General features: G+C 43.4%; 1 protein-coding gene across 1 annotated transcript in view; it reads right to left on the reverse strand.

The window, feature by feature from the left end:
- The window catches only part of LOC132834339 (unconventional myosin-Va-like), a 202,041-nt gene that overhangs the window by 34,783 nt on the left and 147,220 nt on the right, over nt 1-20,038 (reverse strand). The window contains exons 22-29 of the mRNA XM_060853108.1: nt 19,336-19,584; nt 18,888-18,981; nt 16,760-16,905; nt 15,645-15,770; nt 12,893-13,036; nt 11,671-11,730; nt 9,625-9,852; nt 8,082-8,182 (exon numbers count right to left, since the gene is read on the reverse strand). Of these exons, the coding sequence (XP_060709091.1) occupies nt 8,082-8,182; nt 9,625-9,852; nt 11,671-11,730; nt 12,893-13,036; nt 15,645-15,770; nt 16,760-16,905; nt 18,888-18,981; nt 19,336-19,584 (1,148 nt within the window). The remainder of the gene's footprint in view (nt 1-8,081; nt 8,183-9,624; nt 9,853-11,670; nt 11,731-12,892; nt 13,037-15,644; nt 15,771-16,759; nt 16,906-18,887; nt 18,982-19,335; nt 19,585-20,038) is intronic.

Below are 20,038 nucleotides of genomic sequence, written 5' to 3' on the forward strand. Positions count from 1 at the left end.
AGGGCATTCCATGAACTCACAACCCGCTGTGTGAAGAAACTACCCCTAACATCTGTCCTATACCTACCACCCCTTAATTTAAAGCTATGTCCCCTAGTAACACCTGACTCCATTAGCGGTAAAAGGTTCTTAGTATCTACCCTATCTAAACCCCTAATCATCTTATACACTTCTATCAGATCTCCCCTAAACCTTCTCTTCTCCAATGAGAACAGCCCCAAGTGCCTCAGCCTTTCCTCATACGATCTTCCTACCATTCCAGGCAACATCCTGGTAAACCTCCTCTGCACTCGTTCTAAAGCTTCCACATCCTTCCTATAGTATGGCGACCAAAACTGCACACAATACTCCAGATGAGGCCTCACCAGAGTCTTATACAACTGCAACATGACCTCAGGACTCCGGAACTCAATTCCTCTGCCAATAAAGCCCAGTACACCATATGCCTTCCTCACAGCACTATTTACCTGGGTGGCAACTTTCAGAGATCTGTGTACATAGACACCAAGATCCCTCTGCTCATCCACACTACCAAGTAGCCTACCATTAGCCCAGTAATCCATCATCTTGTTATTCCTACCAAAGTGAACGACTTCGCACTTAGCTACATTGAATTCCATTTGCCACATTTCCGCCCAGCTCTGCAACTTATCTATATCCCGCTGTAACCTACCACTTCCTTCCTCACTATCCACAACTCCACCGACTTTCGTGTCATCCGCAAACTTGCTTACCCAGCTTTCAAGTCCTTCCTCTAGATCATTTATAAAGATAACAAAAAGCAATGGTCCCAAAACAGATCCTTGTGGTACACCGCTAGTAACTGCGCTCCAAGTAGGTACATCCACATATTGAATCAGAAAATTTTCTTGTACACAGTTAACAAATTCCTCTCCATCTAAACCCTCAACACTATGGCAGTCCCAGTCTACGCTTGGAAAGTTAAAATCCCCTACCATAACCACCCAATTATTCTTACAGATTACTGAGATCTCCTTACAAATCTGTTTCTCAGTTTCCCTCTGACTATTAGGGGGTGTATAATACAATCCCAAAAAGGTGACCTTTCTTATTTTTCAGATCCACCCAAATAACTTTCTTGGATGTATTTCTGGAAATATCTTCCCTCAGTACAGCTGTAACGCTATTCCTTATCAAAAGCGACACTCCTCCTTCTCTCTTGCCTTCCTTTCTGTCCTTCCTGTAGCATTTCTTATGATTATAATTTCCTGTTTTTTTGTTGCAGGTGTACAGCTTATTCTTTGCCATGTACTAATTGGATGGCAGCCACATTTGGTCAGCACTCTAGGTTGTCCCAGATTACTGCATCCCAGAGTTGGGGGGGAGATAGAATTGTAGAGACATACAGCACGGAAACTTGACCCATCAGTCCAACTAGTCCATGCCGATCAGATATCCTAAATTAGTCTAGTCCCACTTGCTAGCATTTGGCCCTTATCTCTCTCAACCCTTCCTCTCCATGTACCCATCCAGAATTTTTTTAAATGCTGTAGGTGTATCAGCCTCCACCACTTCATCTGGCAGCTCATTCCATACACTCACCACCCTCTGTGTCAAAAAGTTGCCCATCAGGTCCTTTTAAATCTTTCCCCTCTCACCTTAAACCTATGCCCTCTATTTTTGGACTCCCCTGCCCTGGGGAAGATTACTTGGCTATTCATCCTTTTCATGCTCCTCATGATTTTATAAACCTGTAGTAGGTTAGCCCTCAGCCTCCGACGCTCCAGGGAAAACAGGCCCTATTCAGCCTCTTCCGATAGCTCAATTCCTCCAACCCTGGCAACATCCTTGCAAATCTTTTCTGAATCCTTTCAAGTTTCACGATATGTTTCCTACAGGAAGGAGAACAGAACTGAATGCAGTATTCCAATAGTGGTCTAACCAATGTCCTACACAGCTGTAACATAACCTCCACATTCCTATACTCAATACTCTGACCAATAAAGGAAAGCATACCAAATGCCTTCTTCACTATCCTATCTACCTGCGACTCTACTTTCACGGAGTTATGAACCTGTACTCCAAGGTCTCTTTGTTCAGCAAAATTCCCTGGGATCTTTAGCTATTTTGAGGTTTGACACAAATCTAACCCACACAAAAATATGAAAAAAAAGATGAAAATGTCAGATGCTCTTCATTTCTCCTTTTACTTTGTAAGTTGCTCATCATTTGCTCTTAAGTAATCATTTGGAACACATGTAAATCAAGTCAGTACAAATCACAAAGAGTAGGCCTTACAGCCTGCTTGGCCACTTAAAAAAGATCGTGGCTGATTTGTAATTTCAAATCCATATCCTTGCCCACTCCTGATAACCTTTCACCCCCTTGCTTATCAAGAATCTATCCAACGCTACCTTAAAACCATTTGAGGACTCCAAATATTCTCCAAAAATCATCTCTGCACATACCCTTTCAGGACCCCTCACAACAATTAAACAGATCAATTAAACAATCCCACCCTGAGTTGTCTGAGAGTCTTAGTAATTATTACTAGTAGGCGAAAGTGAGACCTGCAGATGCTGAAAATTAGAGTTGAGAATGTGGTGCTGGAAAAAGACAGCTGGTCAGGCAGCATCTGAGGAGCCGGAGAATCAATACTTTGGGCAAAAGCACTTCATCAGAAATAGTAGCCCATTTACATGAAAATTTTGGCTGCATTGATATTTGGGGAAGAGTTTATAAAGAATCAAAAAGAGTCTTCATCGTTTTGTTGAACGGTGCCCAATCATCCCAGCCTCCCATTCTCCAGTGTTTCTTACTTGGGTGATCTGAGCACCTTAGTTTCATGAAAACCAGTGTCTCCCGACCAAACAAATGAGAACAGCACACAGGTAGACCTTGTCTCTCTTTTCGCTGGGCACACAGAGATGAGACATTTCTTCACCCAAAGAGTGGTGAGCCTGTGGAATTCATTGCCACAGGTAGTAGTTGATGCCAAAACATTGAATGTATTCAAGAGATGGCTAGATTTGGCACTTGGGGTGAATGCGGTCAAAAGGTTATGGGGAGAAAGCAGGATTAGATTATTGAATTGGATGGTCAGCCATGATCGTGATGAAAGGCAGAGCAGGTTTGAAGAGCTGTATGGCTTCTTCCTGCTCATATCTTTTATATTTCCAACCCCAGTGATCAGAGTGCTTATGCACTAGAACCACACAAAAGAAAGATTAGGTATCAGGCTTCAAGCCAAACTAATCCAGAATGAGCTATTTGTAATGCTGGTGGGAGTGGAGGATTCTGGGAATTTCTTTCTTTCCTTTCAGCCAAATCACCAAGGTTGGGGGATTATGGGGCAACTCATAATGATTGAGGTTTGCAGCAAAGATAGCACAAACACAATGGGCCGGATGGCCTCCTTCCATATCCGACTTAGTTGATGCAAAATCGACAAATGACAGGCAGTAAATAAATGACAAGTTCTCTTTTCTGATGTAAATTTCTACATTTGAAACTTTCTGCAAAATTAATTTAAAATAAATTTTAATTGATTGTCAACTCCTAAAAATACTCTTAGATATCTCACACCACAAGTCTAGACTGAAAAACGTCAGCTGATCTTTGGCTTTCAAGTAATGCTTCATTTAAAACATTAATGTATTTTGTTGACTTCATTTTATCGTTGCAATGCATTGCTCTTAGGCTTCACAAAAATGGTTAACATTACTTGCATTCTATTTTAGTTATGCTTTTTAGCAGGCACATTTAAAAATAATCATCATTCAGGATAAAGGCTTTGCTGACTGGACCAACATTTATTGCTCATCGTGCATTCGCCTTCAAGGTGATGCTAGTAAATTGCCAAGAGGGAACTTGGTGGTTCATTTGTGTGAGTGAGTGGGAGTGTGGGTGGGACTGTTTGTGGGTGAGTGTGGGAGCGTGTGCGTGAGTGGGTGGGTGTGAGTGGGTGGGTGGGTGTGAGAGTGTGAGAGTGTGAGAGTGTGAGAGTGTGAGAGTGAGTGGGTGAGTGGGTGAGTGGGTGAGTGTGTGCGCGCACGCGTGGGCGTGCGTGTGTCCATTTGGTGTCAGTAGCAGCAGTGTGCACTATCCACAAAATGCACTGTGGAAATTCACCAAGTTCCTTAGACAGCAAATTCCAAACCCACAACCACTTCCATCTCGAAGGATGTCAGAAGATACATGGGAACACCACCTGCTAAAAGTTCTCCTCCAGCCACTCACCATCCCAACTGGAAAATATATCGCTGTTCCTTCACTGTCGCTGGGTCAAAATCCTGGAATACCCTTCTGAAGGGCATTGTGGGTCAACCTACAGCATGTGGATGTGGCCGACAGCTTACCACCACTTTCTCAAAAGGCAACTAGGGATGGTCAATAAGTGCTGGCCAAGCCAGCGACATCCACATCCCATGAATGAATAAAAGAAAAGGTAACCCACAATATGTGCAGGAAGGAGTTGAAGAATTTTGACCAAAAAGAGTTTGAAATTTTAAATAAATGTTTTTGAAAAACTTGGCAAATTTAAATTTTAATGTGTTGTCTTCAGCTTCACATGCGCAGCTGCACTCTTTTGCAACTACCCACTGACTGCACATTTGAGGAAAACTGAAAACAGTTTTTAATTGATTAAATACTAACTCAATCTTTTTCAATGTTGCTCGGAAAAAAAGCCTAAAAAAAACTCCACGAGGGTATTGGAATTCCAATGTCCTGGAGTTTCGGGTTTCAGAAACATGTACTACTACAATGTGTAAAAATACACAGCTGACAAGATTGAGTATTGGAGGCAATATGAGGAAAAGCTTTTTTTAATCAATTGTGAGATTAGAATTTGGAATGCACTGCCTGCTAGGTAATAGGAAACAGATTTAACAATAGCTTTCCAAATAAAACTGGATAAATACTCGACCAAGAAATAAAATGCCAGGCAATGGGAATAGAGCAAGTTTAAATGGATTGCTTTTCAAAACAGCTTGCAAAAACCTGATGGACCAAATGGCCTTCTTCTGTGCTGCACTATTCTGCTGCTGGTCTTATCACATTGTTACTAGAATCCATAAAGTAATTTTTACTGTTCTTTTAGGCTTCGGCATTAAATAACATGCAGATATACCTCAGGATAGACCATAGTTATTCAACATAAACACTAGGCTGTGTAGATTTAAAGCATGATCTTAATGATTGGAAACTACAGATGATTTGGAGATGGGGACCATGTGTAGTGTGTCAAATTTTGCAGTTGTCACTATGATGAGTGGTACAGCGGAGTGTGCAGAGGATGTGACACGTTGCAAAGGGACATAGATAGTTTAAGTGAGTGGGCAAAGGTCTGGCCGATGGAGTACAATATTAATAAATGTCAAGTCATCCATTTTGGAATAACAGTAAAAAGGATTATTACTTGAATGGTAAAAAATTGCAGTATGCTGCTGTGCAGAGGGACCTGGGTGTCCTTGTGCATGAATTGCAGAAGGTTGGTCTGCAGGTACAACAGGTAACTAGGAAGGCTAATGGAAGTTTGTCCTTCATTGCCAAACGGATTGAGTTTAAAAGCAGGGAGGATATGTTGCAGCTTTTTTGGGAGCTGTATGAGGTCACACCTGGAGTACTTTGTGCAGTTTTGATCTCCTTACTTGAGAAAAAATGTAGCAAATGCAGCTTCCTTGGATAAGCACGTAAATGATGATGGGATAAAGAGGGAGATGCTGAAAATGTGTTGCTGGTTAAAGCACAGCAGGTTAAGCAGCATCCAAGGAACAGGAAATTCGACGTTTTGGGCATAAGCCCTTCATTAGGAATGAGGAGAGTGTGCCAGGCAGGCTAAGATAAAAGGTAGGGAGGAGGGACTTGGTGGAGGGGCGATGGAGATGTGATAGGTGGAAGGAGGTTAAGGTGAGGGTGATAGGCCGGAGTGGGGTGGGGGCGGAGAGGTCAGGAAGAAGATTGCAGGTTAGGAGTGCGGTGCTGAGTTGAGGGAACCGACTGAGACAAGGTGGGGGGAGGGGAAATGAGGAAACTGGAGAAATCTGAGTTCATTCCTTGTGGTTGGAGGGTTCCCAGGCGGAAGATGAGGCGCTCCTCCTCCAGCCGTCGTGTTGTTATGTTCTGCCAGTGGAGGAGTCCAAGGACCTGCATGTCCTTGGTAGAGTGGGAGGGAGAGTTAAAGTGTTGAGCCACGGGGTGGTTGGGTTGGTTCATCCGGGCGTCCCAGAGGTGTTCTCTGAAGCGTTCTGCAAGTAAGTGGCCCGTCTCCCCAATATAGAGGAGGCCACATCGGGTGCAGCGGATGCAATAGATGATGTGTGTGGAGGTACAGGTGAACTTGTGGCGGATATGGAAGGATCCCTTGGGGCCTTGGAGGGAAGTGAGGGAGGAGGTGTGGGCGCAAGTTTTACATTTCCTGCGGTTGCAGGGGAAGGTGCCGGGAGTGGAGGTTGGGTTGGTGGGGGGTGTGGACCTGACGAGGGAGTCACGAAGGGAGTGCGGAACGCTGATAGGGGAGAGGAGGGAAATATATCCTTGGTGGTGGGGTCCGTTTGGAGGTGGCGGAAATGACGGCGGATGATACGTTGTATACGGAGGTTGGTGGGGTGGTAGGTGAAAACCAGTGGGGTTCTGTCTTGGTGGTGGTTGGAGGAGCGGGGCTCAAGGGCGGAGGAGCGGGAAGTGGAGGAGATGCAGTGGAGGGCATCGTCGATCACGTCAGGGGGGAATCTGCGGTCCTTGAAGGAGGCGGCCATCTGGGCTGTGCGGTGTTGGAACTGGTTTTCCTGGGAGCAGATGCGGCGGAGACGAAGGAATTGGGAATATGGGATGGAGTTATTACAGGGGGCAGGGTGGGAGGAGGTGTAGTCCAGGTAGCTGTGGGAGTCAGTCGGTTTATAGTAGATGTCTGTGTTGAGTCGGTCACCCGAGATAGAAATGGAAAGGTCTAGGAAGGGGAGGGAGGAGTCTGAGACAGTCCAGGTGAATTTGAGGTTGGGATGGAAGGTGTTAGTAAAGTTGATGAACTGTTCAACTTCCTCGTGGGAGCACGAGGCAGCGCCGATACAGTCATCGATGTAGCGGAGGAAAAGGTAGGGGGTGGTGCCAGTGTAGTTGCGGAAGATGGACTGTTAAGCCATATTAGTTCATAGGTCAGCACAACATTGAGGGCCGAAGGGCCTGTTCTGTGCTATAATGTTCTATGTTCTGGCACTGGAGGGGGGTATAGAGGAGGTTCATTAGGTTGATTCTGGAGTTGAGGGGGTTGACTTGGATTATATTCATTGGAATTGAGAAGAATGAGAGGGGATCTTATAGAAATATATCAAATTATGAAGGGAATAGATAAGATAGACGTAAAGAGGATGTTTCCACTAGCAGGGCAAGAGGGCATAGCCCCAAAATTAGGGGGAGCAGATTTAGGTCTGAATTGAGAAGGAACTTCTTCTCCCAGAGGGTTGTGAATCTGTGGAATTCCATAACCAGTGAAGTGGTTGAGGCATCCTCGTTGAATGTTTTAAAGCTCAGATAGATAATTGTTTGAACATTAAAGGAATTAAGGGTTATGGTGAAAGGGCGGGTAAGTGGATCTGAGTCCATGAAAAGATCAGCCATGATCTTACTGAATGGTGGAGCAGGCTCGAAGGGCCAGGTGGCCTACTCCTGCTCCTATGTCATCAAATCAGAGCATAATGTACAAACAATGTATCCCCACACAACTGAACAAATTAATATAAGGACAAAAATTAAATCTGTCTGGTACTCAAAAACAATTACACAGGAAATTCTCTATTAGAAATTAACTTGCGTGCCAGATCACGGTTCCTGTATGATGTAGATCTCTGACGCAATTTAAAAAAAACTCAACACCATCTCACAGCACTATAAGGATTCCTTTACAATATGGAATCCTTACAATAATTCATAGTCATTTATCTCATTCCAATATAAGCCACCCCTTTATATATTAGCAGTCCTTGCTCCTAAGTATAATGACAAAGTATCAAAACAAAGTACTGAAGAGGGTGTGCTGATTAATGAAAGAACAGAAATGATGAGCATGTTAAATGAACACACACTAACACTCACGTTTACACCAGTCCCTCCAGCAACATTACCTGTTGGTTTCTTTAAGTCCCAAGTATGCTTGGGTTATTTCACCTTGATCCTTCATCTTACGTACATCCTCCAAGAGGACCATCGGGTCTGTCATCGTCTCCTGAAACAAGAACCCATTGAGATTTCCAGCAATATTCACTGTGGGATTTCACAGTTGAACATAACACTTGTTACGGGCAGCAAATAATCACAGCATTGAATAGGGCAAACTGAGGGGAGAGGAACTAAAACTCCTAATACTTGATTTCTTCTGATAGGAACCAACGAAGTGTTCATGCAAAATTTAAATGGCAAGAGTTAGGTCTGTCTTAAAAGGTGTTGACTTTCATATGCGTGCAGTTGCTGAGGACAATTTGCTGTTTCTGTGGTCTAAATGTTCTTTTCCAGTCTCCAAATGAGAACCATGATGCAAAAGGAAGGTTAGGTCACCATAGTCCCAGAGGACCATAGCAGTGCTCTCTGATTAGAGAGAGAGATGACTATGGTGAGTTTAACCTGAGGGTCACCAGGCCTCAGGCAGGAGCTTCATGGTAACCACAGCCAGGATGGGAAGTGAGCCCATCACTCTGCATCACAAACTAGCCATCCAGCCAAGTGAACTAATCGACCAAACAGATTCCCTTTAGGTCACTAAAAACAAGCAAAAGTAGTTAGTATTTTGACACATTCTTCAACAATTCTTGCTCACTCCAGCTTTTAAATTGAAAATATTCTCATATTCTATGTCCATTTTTCTGGAGGATGTGTGATGCATCAAAAAGGAGAATGGATCTGGAAAACTGATAGTGGACACTGGTTGTAATGTGGAGAAGGTGAGGACTGCAGATGCTGGAGATCAGAGCTGAAAAATGTGTTGCTGGAAAAGCGCAGCAGGTCAGGCAGCATCCAAGGAGCAGGAGAATCGACGTTTCGGGCATAAGCCCTTCTTCAGGAATGGGGAAGGTGTGCCAAGCAAGCTAAGATAAAAGGTAGGGGGGAGGGGCGTTGGGAATGCGATAGGTGGAAGGAGGTTAAGGTGAGGGTGATAGGTCGGAGTGGGGGTGAGGGCAGAGAGATCAGGAAGAAGATTGCAGGTCAAGAAGGCGGTGCTGAGTCTGATGGCCAACCTGCTGCGCTTTTCCAGCAACACATTTTTCAGCACTGGTTGTAATGTACCTTTATGATGTAAAGACCTGGCATCTGTGTCTAAAACGTGAGTAAGTAAAAACATTTAGCCATCAAAATGTGTTTCTGTGTCGAGCACTTACATAGACAGGTCCCAACACTGAACATTTTCAAAAACCTTAATACTTTTCCAAATTGGTCAGATAACAGAAAGGCATTTACCTTACTTTCCTAGGTTTGCATGTGGAATTGAGAGGAAGAATACAAAACAGTTTGTTAATAACTTTAAGGCATTACTAGAACAGTAACACAAACCAAGCATTGACTAAGGAATGTAACTGCATTGCTATAGCACACCTTTCTTTCCATAATGACTTAAAATATACAATTGAAGTATTGGTGGGCCTTTTTGATTTTGGTGGGGTACATAAGTCTTACCTTATGTGCCATTGCTTCCTTTTGACTGACCAACTGGGACCGCAGAATGAGAACTTCCTCTTTACGAACCTCCAGCTCTTCACTTGATGCAGTCAACTGGTCAAGTAGAACTTTGTAAGCAGGAGAACCAGGGGCTGTAACATGTGGGGAAGCCTTCTCGTTCAGGGCTCTGTGCAGTTCATTGAGTTCATTCTTTAGCTTCTTATTCTCAGACTCCAGTTCTTGCCTCTGTGGAATAAAACATGGATTAACTAATAAAAAGGCAAAATTCATCGTAAAACTGAACTCATAAGTTGAGTAATACCATTTCTTGAATCGAGAGACTTAATACTCTTAACGCAGTCGGGGAAACAGTTCTTCCAAGCTTATTTGCCTCCATTGTGTGGGTTTATATCAGCACCAATTGTGGTCATGTGGTGGATGTGTTGACAAGTGAACAAGTCTGTATGTAGAGAATGCTTGGAAGTTCACAAAGACACTTTCACTTTATGTGGAAGAACATTACTCTAATTGGAATAAATCTTGCAAAACATCTAAGTCACATGACTGTACTTGATATAATTTTAATATTAAGAAAAACAATATAAATTGTCGTTCCCTTTCTAAAGAAGTCTTCTTGTGTTTCAGTCCTGATAAGTGCAAGATGAAAGGCTTCTAATTTATGTCTCTATTTCACAATGGTTAAGAGATCTGAAAAAATACCATGATTTACACCAAGCTACACTCTCAGTTATTTAAGCAGAAATTCCAAGGCCTGGATTTTGTCACCTGCCACTGACCTCATTTACCTACAAAGATCAGCAATCTCCATGGCAGTGTTAATTTTATTTTGGTGCCAATTACAGGGGATCACTGGCATTCAGTGACATCAAACAGATTGAGTAACCAATCACAGGCACAGGCAGTAAATAATTGTGTATCTTTTTCACACCACTGAGTTTCCGCTCCGCTGGCTCACGTTGCAGACAAACTGAATATAGGCTCCAACCTCAGGGTTGTAGCAACATTAAAACTTCCAACATTTACTGTTATTACAATGGTGAAAGTGACAGTAACTTCTGGCATCCCCTTAGGTGCTGTAAAACACAAACATTGCTGACAAGTGATTCCAAATGCATCCCTGCAGATGGAAATCACTGATTTAATATAACTTTTACAATTCCCACTGGGATCACTCATATGGTGAGGGCTTTGGTTCTGGAGTGATATCATGCCAACTGCGATGCTGTATAAGTGGGCGGCACGGTGGCACAGCAGTTAGCACTGCTGCCTCACAGCGTCAGAGACCCGGGTTCAAACTCAGGCGACCGACTGTGTGGAGTTTGCACATTCTCCCTGTGTCTGCGTGGGTTTCCTCTGGGTGCTCCGGTTTCCTCCCACAGTCACAAAGATGTGCAGGTCAGGTGAATTGCCCGTACTGTTAGGTGAAGGGATAAATGTAGGGGAATGGGTGGGTTGCGCTTCAGCGGGTCGGTGTGGACTTGTTGGGCCGAAGGGCCTGTTTCCACACTGTAAGTAATCTAATCTACTCTTAAAGGAATCTGTTCTTCTGAAGGTTGTAAAAATGGCCTGACTAAATTCCATATTGCAGAAATAGGCAAGGGGAGTAATGTACTGAGGCTTCCTGTGAAATCTCTGCCTAAATACCTGGATTTTAGCCAAATCTCTCTGTTGATTGATACTTTGAACATCCAAACACCTCAAGGGAATTCAGGAATTGAGAATGTGGATGGGACATCATTTTGTTGAATGGTGGGACATCATTTTGTTGAATGGTGGGACAGACTAGAGGGGCTCAATGGGCAACTCCTGCTTCTATTTCTTCCTATCAGATTTGTTAAAAATATCTCAAGGGTTTCTGTCCATTGGTACTCATGCCAGTAGCTTCAAGGGGAACCATTTATTGATGAGTCACTGGTACTGTTGAAGTTTTTCTGACAAATTCTTCAGGCAGTGTCCCCCTCCCTCACCATCATATAGCAGACCCCCACCCAGGGAAGAACAGGAAATTGCAGGAACAGATCGAGAAGCATATAGCACCTTTACCTTGAGGGATTCATACTCCAGCTCAGCTCCCCTGGCTTTAACTTGCTGATCTTCCGCTTCCTGGACATAGAACAAACAAGACGCATTAGCTGTCTGAGGTAGAAGGAAGCATCATGCCACAACTTCACAAATGCGATCTAGATTTCTTTAATCTCATTACCCTTCCAAGATTCAATGCTGAAATATTGCAAGGGCACAGGTCAAAGATAGACTATGGAAGTCCATTTGCAGTGTTCCAGAAACTCAACCCCTCCCTCAAATCTGCATTCAATTGGACCTAAAGTGACATCTATTATCTCTACAATGGTCAAAGTCTCCAGAACATACCTTGCTTGGATCCCACTCTCTGCCATTTGACTGGATGGCAATGACACCTAATATCATAAGGCTGCAACTACAATCTGAATTCTCACCTCAACGAATGGGAGCTCCAACCAAAGGGCGACAGTCAGAGGGGATGTCAGCTCAACAGTGCCAACCCCTCATTCAGAACCCACTTGGAGAGCTGCGCTCAGTTACGAGCACTCCTGAATCAGGAAGCACTCTGCCACATCGGCTAAAGGAAAAGCTAGAATTTTCCCCCCTTGGTTGCCCAGGACCCTCTGACAATTGACCTTTTTCAAGATTGTGGCTGATGGATTTTAATTGGGTTGGGATATCGAGGGATACAGAGGAGGGTGGGCATGTGAAACCAAGGTGGGCCCATCATTTAGCTGAACGATGGGAACAAAGGGATTCAAGTCAAAAAATGGCCAGTTTTTGTTCCTATATAGGAGATGTTCCATATAATAACAAGGGGCATGAAAATCAAATCCGTTTTCCTGTGAAAAGGGGATGCATTTGACTTATTAAATAAAAAAAAAGTCACAGAACGACCAAAGTAGAGAATACTACACTGAACCAAGGGCTAGAACGACAGTGAGGGACAATAATTAAACTTGAAGCAAATTGACCATATTATTCCAAATAAATATGTCTGTGACTGGTACAAATGGCCTACTTCTGTGTTGGATATCCTATGTGAAAAGCACTAAATTCATCCAAAAGAGTGGGATTTAGAATAACCCTTCAATGCCCTTTCAAAGAGCCAGCACTTGAATAATGGAGTGAATGGCCTCCTTGCGTTGATTTGGATTCATCATTGTTTAAATTTTACGGACCAGTCACTGAGAAAGATCCCAGTCGGAATTTCCTGAATGGTCAGCTGAGCGCTGGGCATCACCTTCGCCTTGCTTCGTAATGCTTGTTCCTCTTTCCGATCGAGTTCTTCCTGTAAGGCTTGCTTCTCCTGTTCCAACTCAGTCACACGCTTCTGAAGTTTCAGGAACAGGGACATATCCAGAGCACCTCTCTGTTCTGGAAACTCCTATTTCAAACAGAACAATTATTAAGACAGGAATCAAACTGCCCACTTAACCGTCTCTGAAACAACACTGATGAAAGTTCTCTTAAATTTAATCAGGGTTACCAACAATGAATGAACAGGAATACAGAGAGGATCTGAAACTTCAAATCTTCAGATTTACTTCCTGTTTAAACAGTCAGAGAGAATTAAAATCAACCCAATAAGTGGATTATCTGGAGCCACTGTACAATCTGAACTGATCAAATGAATACAAATATTCTAAGGCTTGAAGTTAAAGATAACACTAGCGTTTCTACTGGTTAATTTGGAATTATAAGTCCATGTAACTTTGTGCAGAACATTTTGCTGTTGACCCGTTGCTCAATAGCTGACGAAATTCAAACCCTAGAGTTGACTTCAAAAAGAAATTGCATGGGCCCTTGAGGAGACTACAGTGAAATGGAACTGACTGGATTGCTCTGCAGATAACTCGATGGGCTGGATGGTCATTTTTTGTGCAGCAATGATTCTGAATTACACTATATTCGTGAGTAAGCATTTTGTTAATGATTTTCTCCAATTCCACAAAGGAAATTGCACACTCTTTACAGAAGGCTTTCCAGCGTTTTACATTGAATAGCGGGTGCCAACACCAAAACCAACAACTCACAATTGCCCGAATGCCGGTGGTGGCAGAAGCTGCTTATTATGGAGTGGTCCCTTCAGCTGTTAATAAGTTACTCCTGAGATAGATGTAGTTCTTAAGGCTAAGAGGATCAAAGAGTATGGGGAGAAAGTGGGAACAGGGGACTGAGTTGGATGATCTCACTAAAAGAGATAGGATTCTTAAGGGACGTGACAGGGTAAATACAGAGAGGATGCCTCCCCTCATGGGATAGTCTAGTACCACAGGCAATAGTCTCAGAATAAAGGGCTCCATTTAAGACAAGGATGAAGAAGAAAATCTTCTGTCAGAGGGTTGGAACTTGTTAACAGCGAGACCTGTGTATATTTAAGGCTGAGATAGATAGATTCTTAATCAAATCAGGGAATCAGGTGTTATGAGGAAAGGGAAAGAAAATGGAGGTGAGGGATATCATTCCAGCTAACAGAAAGTGAGGACTACAGATGCTGAAGATCAGAATCGAGAGTGTGGTTCTGGAAAAGCACAGCCCGTCAGGCAGCATCTGAGGAGCAGGAGAATTGACGTTTCAGCATGTGCCCAAACGTCGACTCTCCTGTTCCTCGGATGCTGCCTGACCTGCTGTGCTTTTCCAGCACCACACTCTCTACTCCGATACCAGATCAGCTGTGATCCTACTGAATGGCAGAGCAGGCTCAAAGGGCTAAATGGTCTATCCCTGTTCCCATTTTCCACATTTATTTGGCAAAGTGCCCAATAGGAAGCTATTGTGTCCCAGTGGACTTCCTGATTTCTATGTTGTGACTGAGATGGAAGAATGTCAATGATGATAAATAATGGACTGAGTTCAAATATTTTAGAATTTAACCTTGCCTCACCCTGCCCCAATTGGTTTACACATCGAGTCATACAACACAAAAACAGACCCTTCAATCCAAACAGTCCATACTGACCATAATCCCAAATTAAACTCGTCCCACCTGCCTGCTCCTGGCCCATATCCCTCCAAACCTTCCCTATTCATGAACGTATTCAAATATCTTCGAAACACCATAATTGTACCTCCAGCCGCCACTTCCTCAGGAAGTTCATTCAACACGTGAACCACCCTCGGTGCAAAACATTTGCCCCCAAGTCTTTTATAAATCTCTCCCCTCACCTTAAAAAATGTGTCGCCTAGTTTTGAAATCCCCCATCCACAGGAAAAGACAACTACCATTAACTCTAAGTATACCCTCTATATTTTATAAACTCCTATAAAATAAACTTCTCAATCTCCTTCACTCCAGGGGAAAAATGTCCTAGCCTTTCTTTATAACTCAAACCTTCCTTACGTGGCAACATCCTGATGAATCTCTTCTGAGCCTTCTCCAGTTTAATAATATCCTTCCTATTATTGGGCAACCAGAACTGGACAGAGTATTCCAGAAGAAACCTCACCAATGTCCTGTACAACCTCAACATGATGTCCCAACACCTATCCTCAAAGGATTGATCAACAAAGACAAGCATGCTAAACACCTTTTTGACTGCTCTGTCTATATGTGATGGAAACTTCAAAAAAGTATGTCAACCTTCTCTTTTACTTTTTACAGAAGTTGTTCACAATGCTGCCATTCACACCTCCTTTAGACAGATTCTTTGTCTCTTACATACTTGCATTAATACTTCCTCTGGTCTTGCAACATTCCACCTTCTCTGTCATTTAATCTCTCCAGTTTTCCACCGACTTCTCTTTTGTACTTTTCCTCCCACTGTCCTGTCTCTCTCTATCACCTTTCTAACTTTTCCCAATTCTCATAAAAGATTAAGAGCCTGGAATATTAACTCCCTTCCCTGCCCACAGATGCCAGCAGACCTGTTACACAGTGTTATAGAATTCTACTTCTTTGACCTGCCCAGTGTTAAATTACTTTGTACTGAGTTGTGGTGGACATAGGGCTATGTGTCTCTGAATAAAACAGTTGAGGAAGGTTTGGCACCAACCTCTGGTCTTCGCGTCCCATCCTCAGCTTCCCCTGGCTCAGAGGATAGCAGGGAGTTGTAGGTGTACTCCGACTCATTACTACTGTGCGTGGAATCTGTCCTTCGGTGACCAGGCTTCAACACATTCTGTAAATGGATGGGCACATCCGCCATTAACTTACTTCAATCTAACCAGAGGCAGATCCGATCAAACCCATTCCATTCTTTTAGAGCTTTGTTACAAAACATGCAAAATAATATTGTAGATCCAATGAAATAAAAGTAGAATTATAATAAAATATAAGCTATTTGTACAACCCATACAAGTCATTTTTATGCAAGTTACAATTACATATGCTAACACTGTGTACAATGCAATTCATTTCATAATTTTTTTTAGAAGTGATCTTATCTAATACTAATGAAGAATGATATACATTGCTAATCGGTGAAGAGGGAATGAAAATTAAAATTAAGTGTTGGTTACTTACGAATGTAATGTGTCGACAGGCGAATAATAAACCAATTACTTTGTGGATTGTGGATGGAGTATTAATTGTATATCAATTGTGGTTCACAATATGGAGACGCAGGCCATTAACTGAGTGGATACTTGGCCACACAGAAAGGATCTTTTGCTGCAGTGGTAATGTCGATATCTCTGAGCTAGGAGGCCTGAGTTCAAATCCCACCTGCTCAGGAGTTGTGTAATAATCTCTCTGAACAAGTTGATTAAAAATACAGACTTGGCTTTATAGAAGGAGTGCTGTGGTGCAGTGACAGACAGGTGAAGATCTCACAGAAGGGGAGCAGGAAATAGTTTGGGAAGAAGAGAGATACAAAACAGGGTTAAAAGCATCAGGGGAGTAGGTGAAGCTGTGGACAAGAGCTTGATGTCTGAGATAAGCACTGATGGTGATGTGGTTACTCACTTCAGGAGGTTGTAGGAACAAATGTGAATACAAAAGATGGGAACCAGAGCAGTTTGTAACGTGGGACATTGTCGAAGAGGTTGGTAGTTCAAGGAGGGGTCACACTGTAAGGCTGAGGAACAGTGTTTCGGGAGTGAAGCTCTGATGGTCATACTCATATGTAAATTTGGCTTTGTGGAGTGAAGATATATTCAAGATACTTACAACCAAAGATATTTCTTCTTTCAAGTTGTCGTAACGTTCCTCTAATCGGCAGAACTCATTAAGAAGAGACTGGTACCTGGACCTCTCATCGTTGAGGTCAATCTGAAGCTGTTTGGTCTCTTCCTCCATTCTCTTCTCCATCGACTCTGCAATTGGATCCAAGGTCAGTATTACTAAACCAGAAGATGAAGAGACCTTCCTTCCAATACAGTGACATTGATATGATTGATAAACTCAAGGATCCGACACTTCATGTTTGATATTGTCAGGGTCCCCATGTTATACTGTTAAGAGGGATAGAAAGCATGACACCCAGGGAGCTATTGCGTGGGACAGTGCTTTAATGCAGGGTGCTGAAGATACCAAATAAAAGGCTGCAAACAACATATAGTAAGCTCCACATTTTGGTTGTACCTTCTCAAAATGTCACTGCCCTGAGAGAGGTGAAAGGCTGATTGCTGAAGGACCTTCACACCCCACTAAGCAACCAGTTCAAGAAAACAACTGGCAATAGCCTGGGAGCACATCACTTCTTAGCTATACTGAAATCGCTTTTAAACTAATGAAACAAACCGAGATTTCCAGCATACCCAGTATTTTGCTTTTACTTAATGAATTGATGCATTTTTAAATACAGACTCATCAAGGTGTTGTGACCAACAACATTATGCACCAGGCACTAGAAAGTAATGTTTAAAAATTGTTCCATTATTGAAAAGGATTTACACATTTTTTTTGGCAGTTAGTGAATTTTCTTTTTCAAATGAATAGAGTGAGACTAACTATCCGCATCCCAACATCTGTAGGATATGGTGAAAAACTGCGGGATAAAGTCAGCAGCCAGGGGAATACTCTCAGCAGCTGGCGAATCTCTGACACAAAGTTTGTTGTCATTGTTGGGAGGCCAGTTGTCAAAAATCCTTCGAGTAAAAAATGAGGTCTGCAGATGCTGGAGATCACAGCTGCAAATGTGTTGCTGGTCAAAGCACAGCAGGTTAGGCAGCATCTCAGGAATAGAGAATTCGACGTTTCGAGCATAAGCCCTTCATCAGGAATAAGAGAGAGAGAGCCAAGCCGGCTGAGATAAAAGGTAGGGAGGAGGGACTAGGGGGAGGGGCGATGGAGGTGGGATAGGTGGAAGGAGGTCAAGGTGAGGGTGATAGGCCGGAGTGGGGTGGGGGCGGAGAGGTCAGGAAGGAGATTGCAGGTTAGGAGGGCGGTGCTGAGTTGAGGGAACCGACTGAGACAAGGTGGGGGGAGGGGAAATGAGGAAGCTGGAGAAATCTGAATTCATACCTTGTGGTTGGAGGGTTCCCAGGCGGAAGATGAGGCGCTCCTCCTCCAGCCGTCGTGTAGTTGTGTTCTGCCGGTGGAGGAGTCCAAGGACCAAGGACATGCAGGTCCTTGGACTCCTCCACCGGCAGAACACAACTACACGACGGCTGGAGGAGGAGCGCCTCATCTTCCGCCTGGGAACCCTCCAACCACAAGGTATGAATTCAGATTTCTCCAGCTTCCTCATTTCCCCTCCCCCCACCTTGTCTCAGTCGGTTCCCTCAACTCAGCACCGCCCTCCTAACCTGCAATCTCCTTCCTGACCTCTCCGCCCCCACCCCACTCCGGCCTATCACCCTCACCTTGACCTCCTTCCACCTATCCCACCTCCATCGCCCCTCCCCCTAGTCCCTCCTCCCTACCTTTTATCTCAGCCGGCTTGGCTCTCTCTCTCTTATTCCTGATGAAGGGCTTATGCTCGAAACGTCGAATTCTCTATTCCTGAGATGCTGCCTAACCTGCTGTGCTTTGACCAGCAACACATTTGCAGTCAAAAATCCTTCAGCAATGATGGGGGCAGTCAATCGCAAGGTCAGAGGTGGCAGTGACATTCCCAAGATGAAAATCTTGCTGCATAGGTCATAAAATAAAACTTATGATGCTGTCCTCAATTTTTATTTTAAATTACAATAATTCCTAAAGCACAATGCTCTCATATGATTCGTTTACAATTTTTCACTGACGCTCCCCACAAGGTACAGAGTCTCAACAAATCTATGAAGATCCTGGGAGCTTTAAGCTCCTCTGCCTGATCAAGCTGCATGTCACCCTCACAGAGAGATGCAAGTGTCACCTGTTATCTCTTTGGCCTGTTCCTGAATTTGAAGATTCAGATCCTCTTTCTCATTCTTCAGTAAAGTGTTCTGCTCCTTAAGCTGAGACACCATCTGTGAGGAAGGTTATGAAAGGACAATCTTAATTGTTTTGCCTTTCTTCATCATTAGTACTGTGCCACATGACTACCTTCATATTCCCCAATCAATCCTGCAATCCCAACTTTCATCATTGTCCTGGACTGCCACGTAGATAGTTTAATCTCACACTAGGAAAAACTGGGACCGATTCAGCAGTGGCATTCAAAACTCATGTCTGGACAAATTAGGTCATCTGCAGGTGTTAGCATTTAGATAATGAATTAAAAAATTACCTTCCAAGACTTAATTTGAAATTGATTTTTTTTTAGAAGGATAGTTTAAAGCTCTTATACAACTTGAAGAAATGGAGATGGTGGACATTCTCACCAGTTCTGTTTCCTCTTTATATTTCACTGCTCCTTCCTCAAGGTGTTTTTTCTGAGCCTGCGTTTCCTTGAGTTCCTTCCGTAGAATTGCGATCTCCTCCAACAGGCTGGTGATCTTGTTCGAGGACACTTTGGCATTTTCTTCGTTTACACGCAGCCGATCGACCTCTGTCCGCAACTTCTCCGTATCGTTGGTATAAATGACCTCCAAATTGCTCAACTTCTCCAGCAGCGATTTCATCTCCTTTGTCTACATTAAGGCAGAGGGAGGGAGGGTTAGTGGAGTCAGTAGCCCAGTGAGACAGCAATGAGAATCCAAAAGGTCACTATCTGATTAATTGGAGAGTAGAAGCATAGTCCTGAATCGAGCTAAACTGTGGAATTGGCTCATTGATGCTTTCAACAAATTGGACTATTTGTATGTGCCAGAAAAAAACCAATAGGATACCGTTTAAAATAGAACATATGTACGTTACCATGGCAGTCGGTTTATGTTAGGCAGAAGCACAGTGCACAGTGGTTAGCACTGCTGCCTCACAATGCCAGGGACCCCAGTTCAATACCAGCCTCAGGTGACTGTGTGGAGCTTTGCACATTCTCCCCATGTCTGAGAGAGTTTCCTCTGGGTCTTCCTCCCACAGTCCAAAGATATGCAGGTTAGAATAATTGACTATATAAATGCAGGGATAAGCTGGGGGGGTCTG

Source organism: Hemiscyllium ocellatum, chromosome 39 (genome assembly GCF_020745735.1).
Source record: "Hemiscyllium ocellatum isolate sHemOce1 chromosome 39, sHemOce1.pat.X.cur, whole genome shotgun sequence".
In the NCBI taxonomy this organism is placed as follows: Eukaryota; Metazoa; Chordata; class Chondrichthyes; order Orectolobiformes; family Hemiscylliidae; genus Hemiscyllium; species Hemiscyllium ocellatum.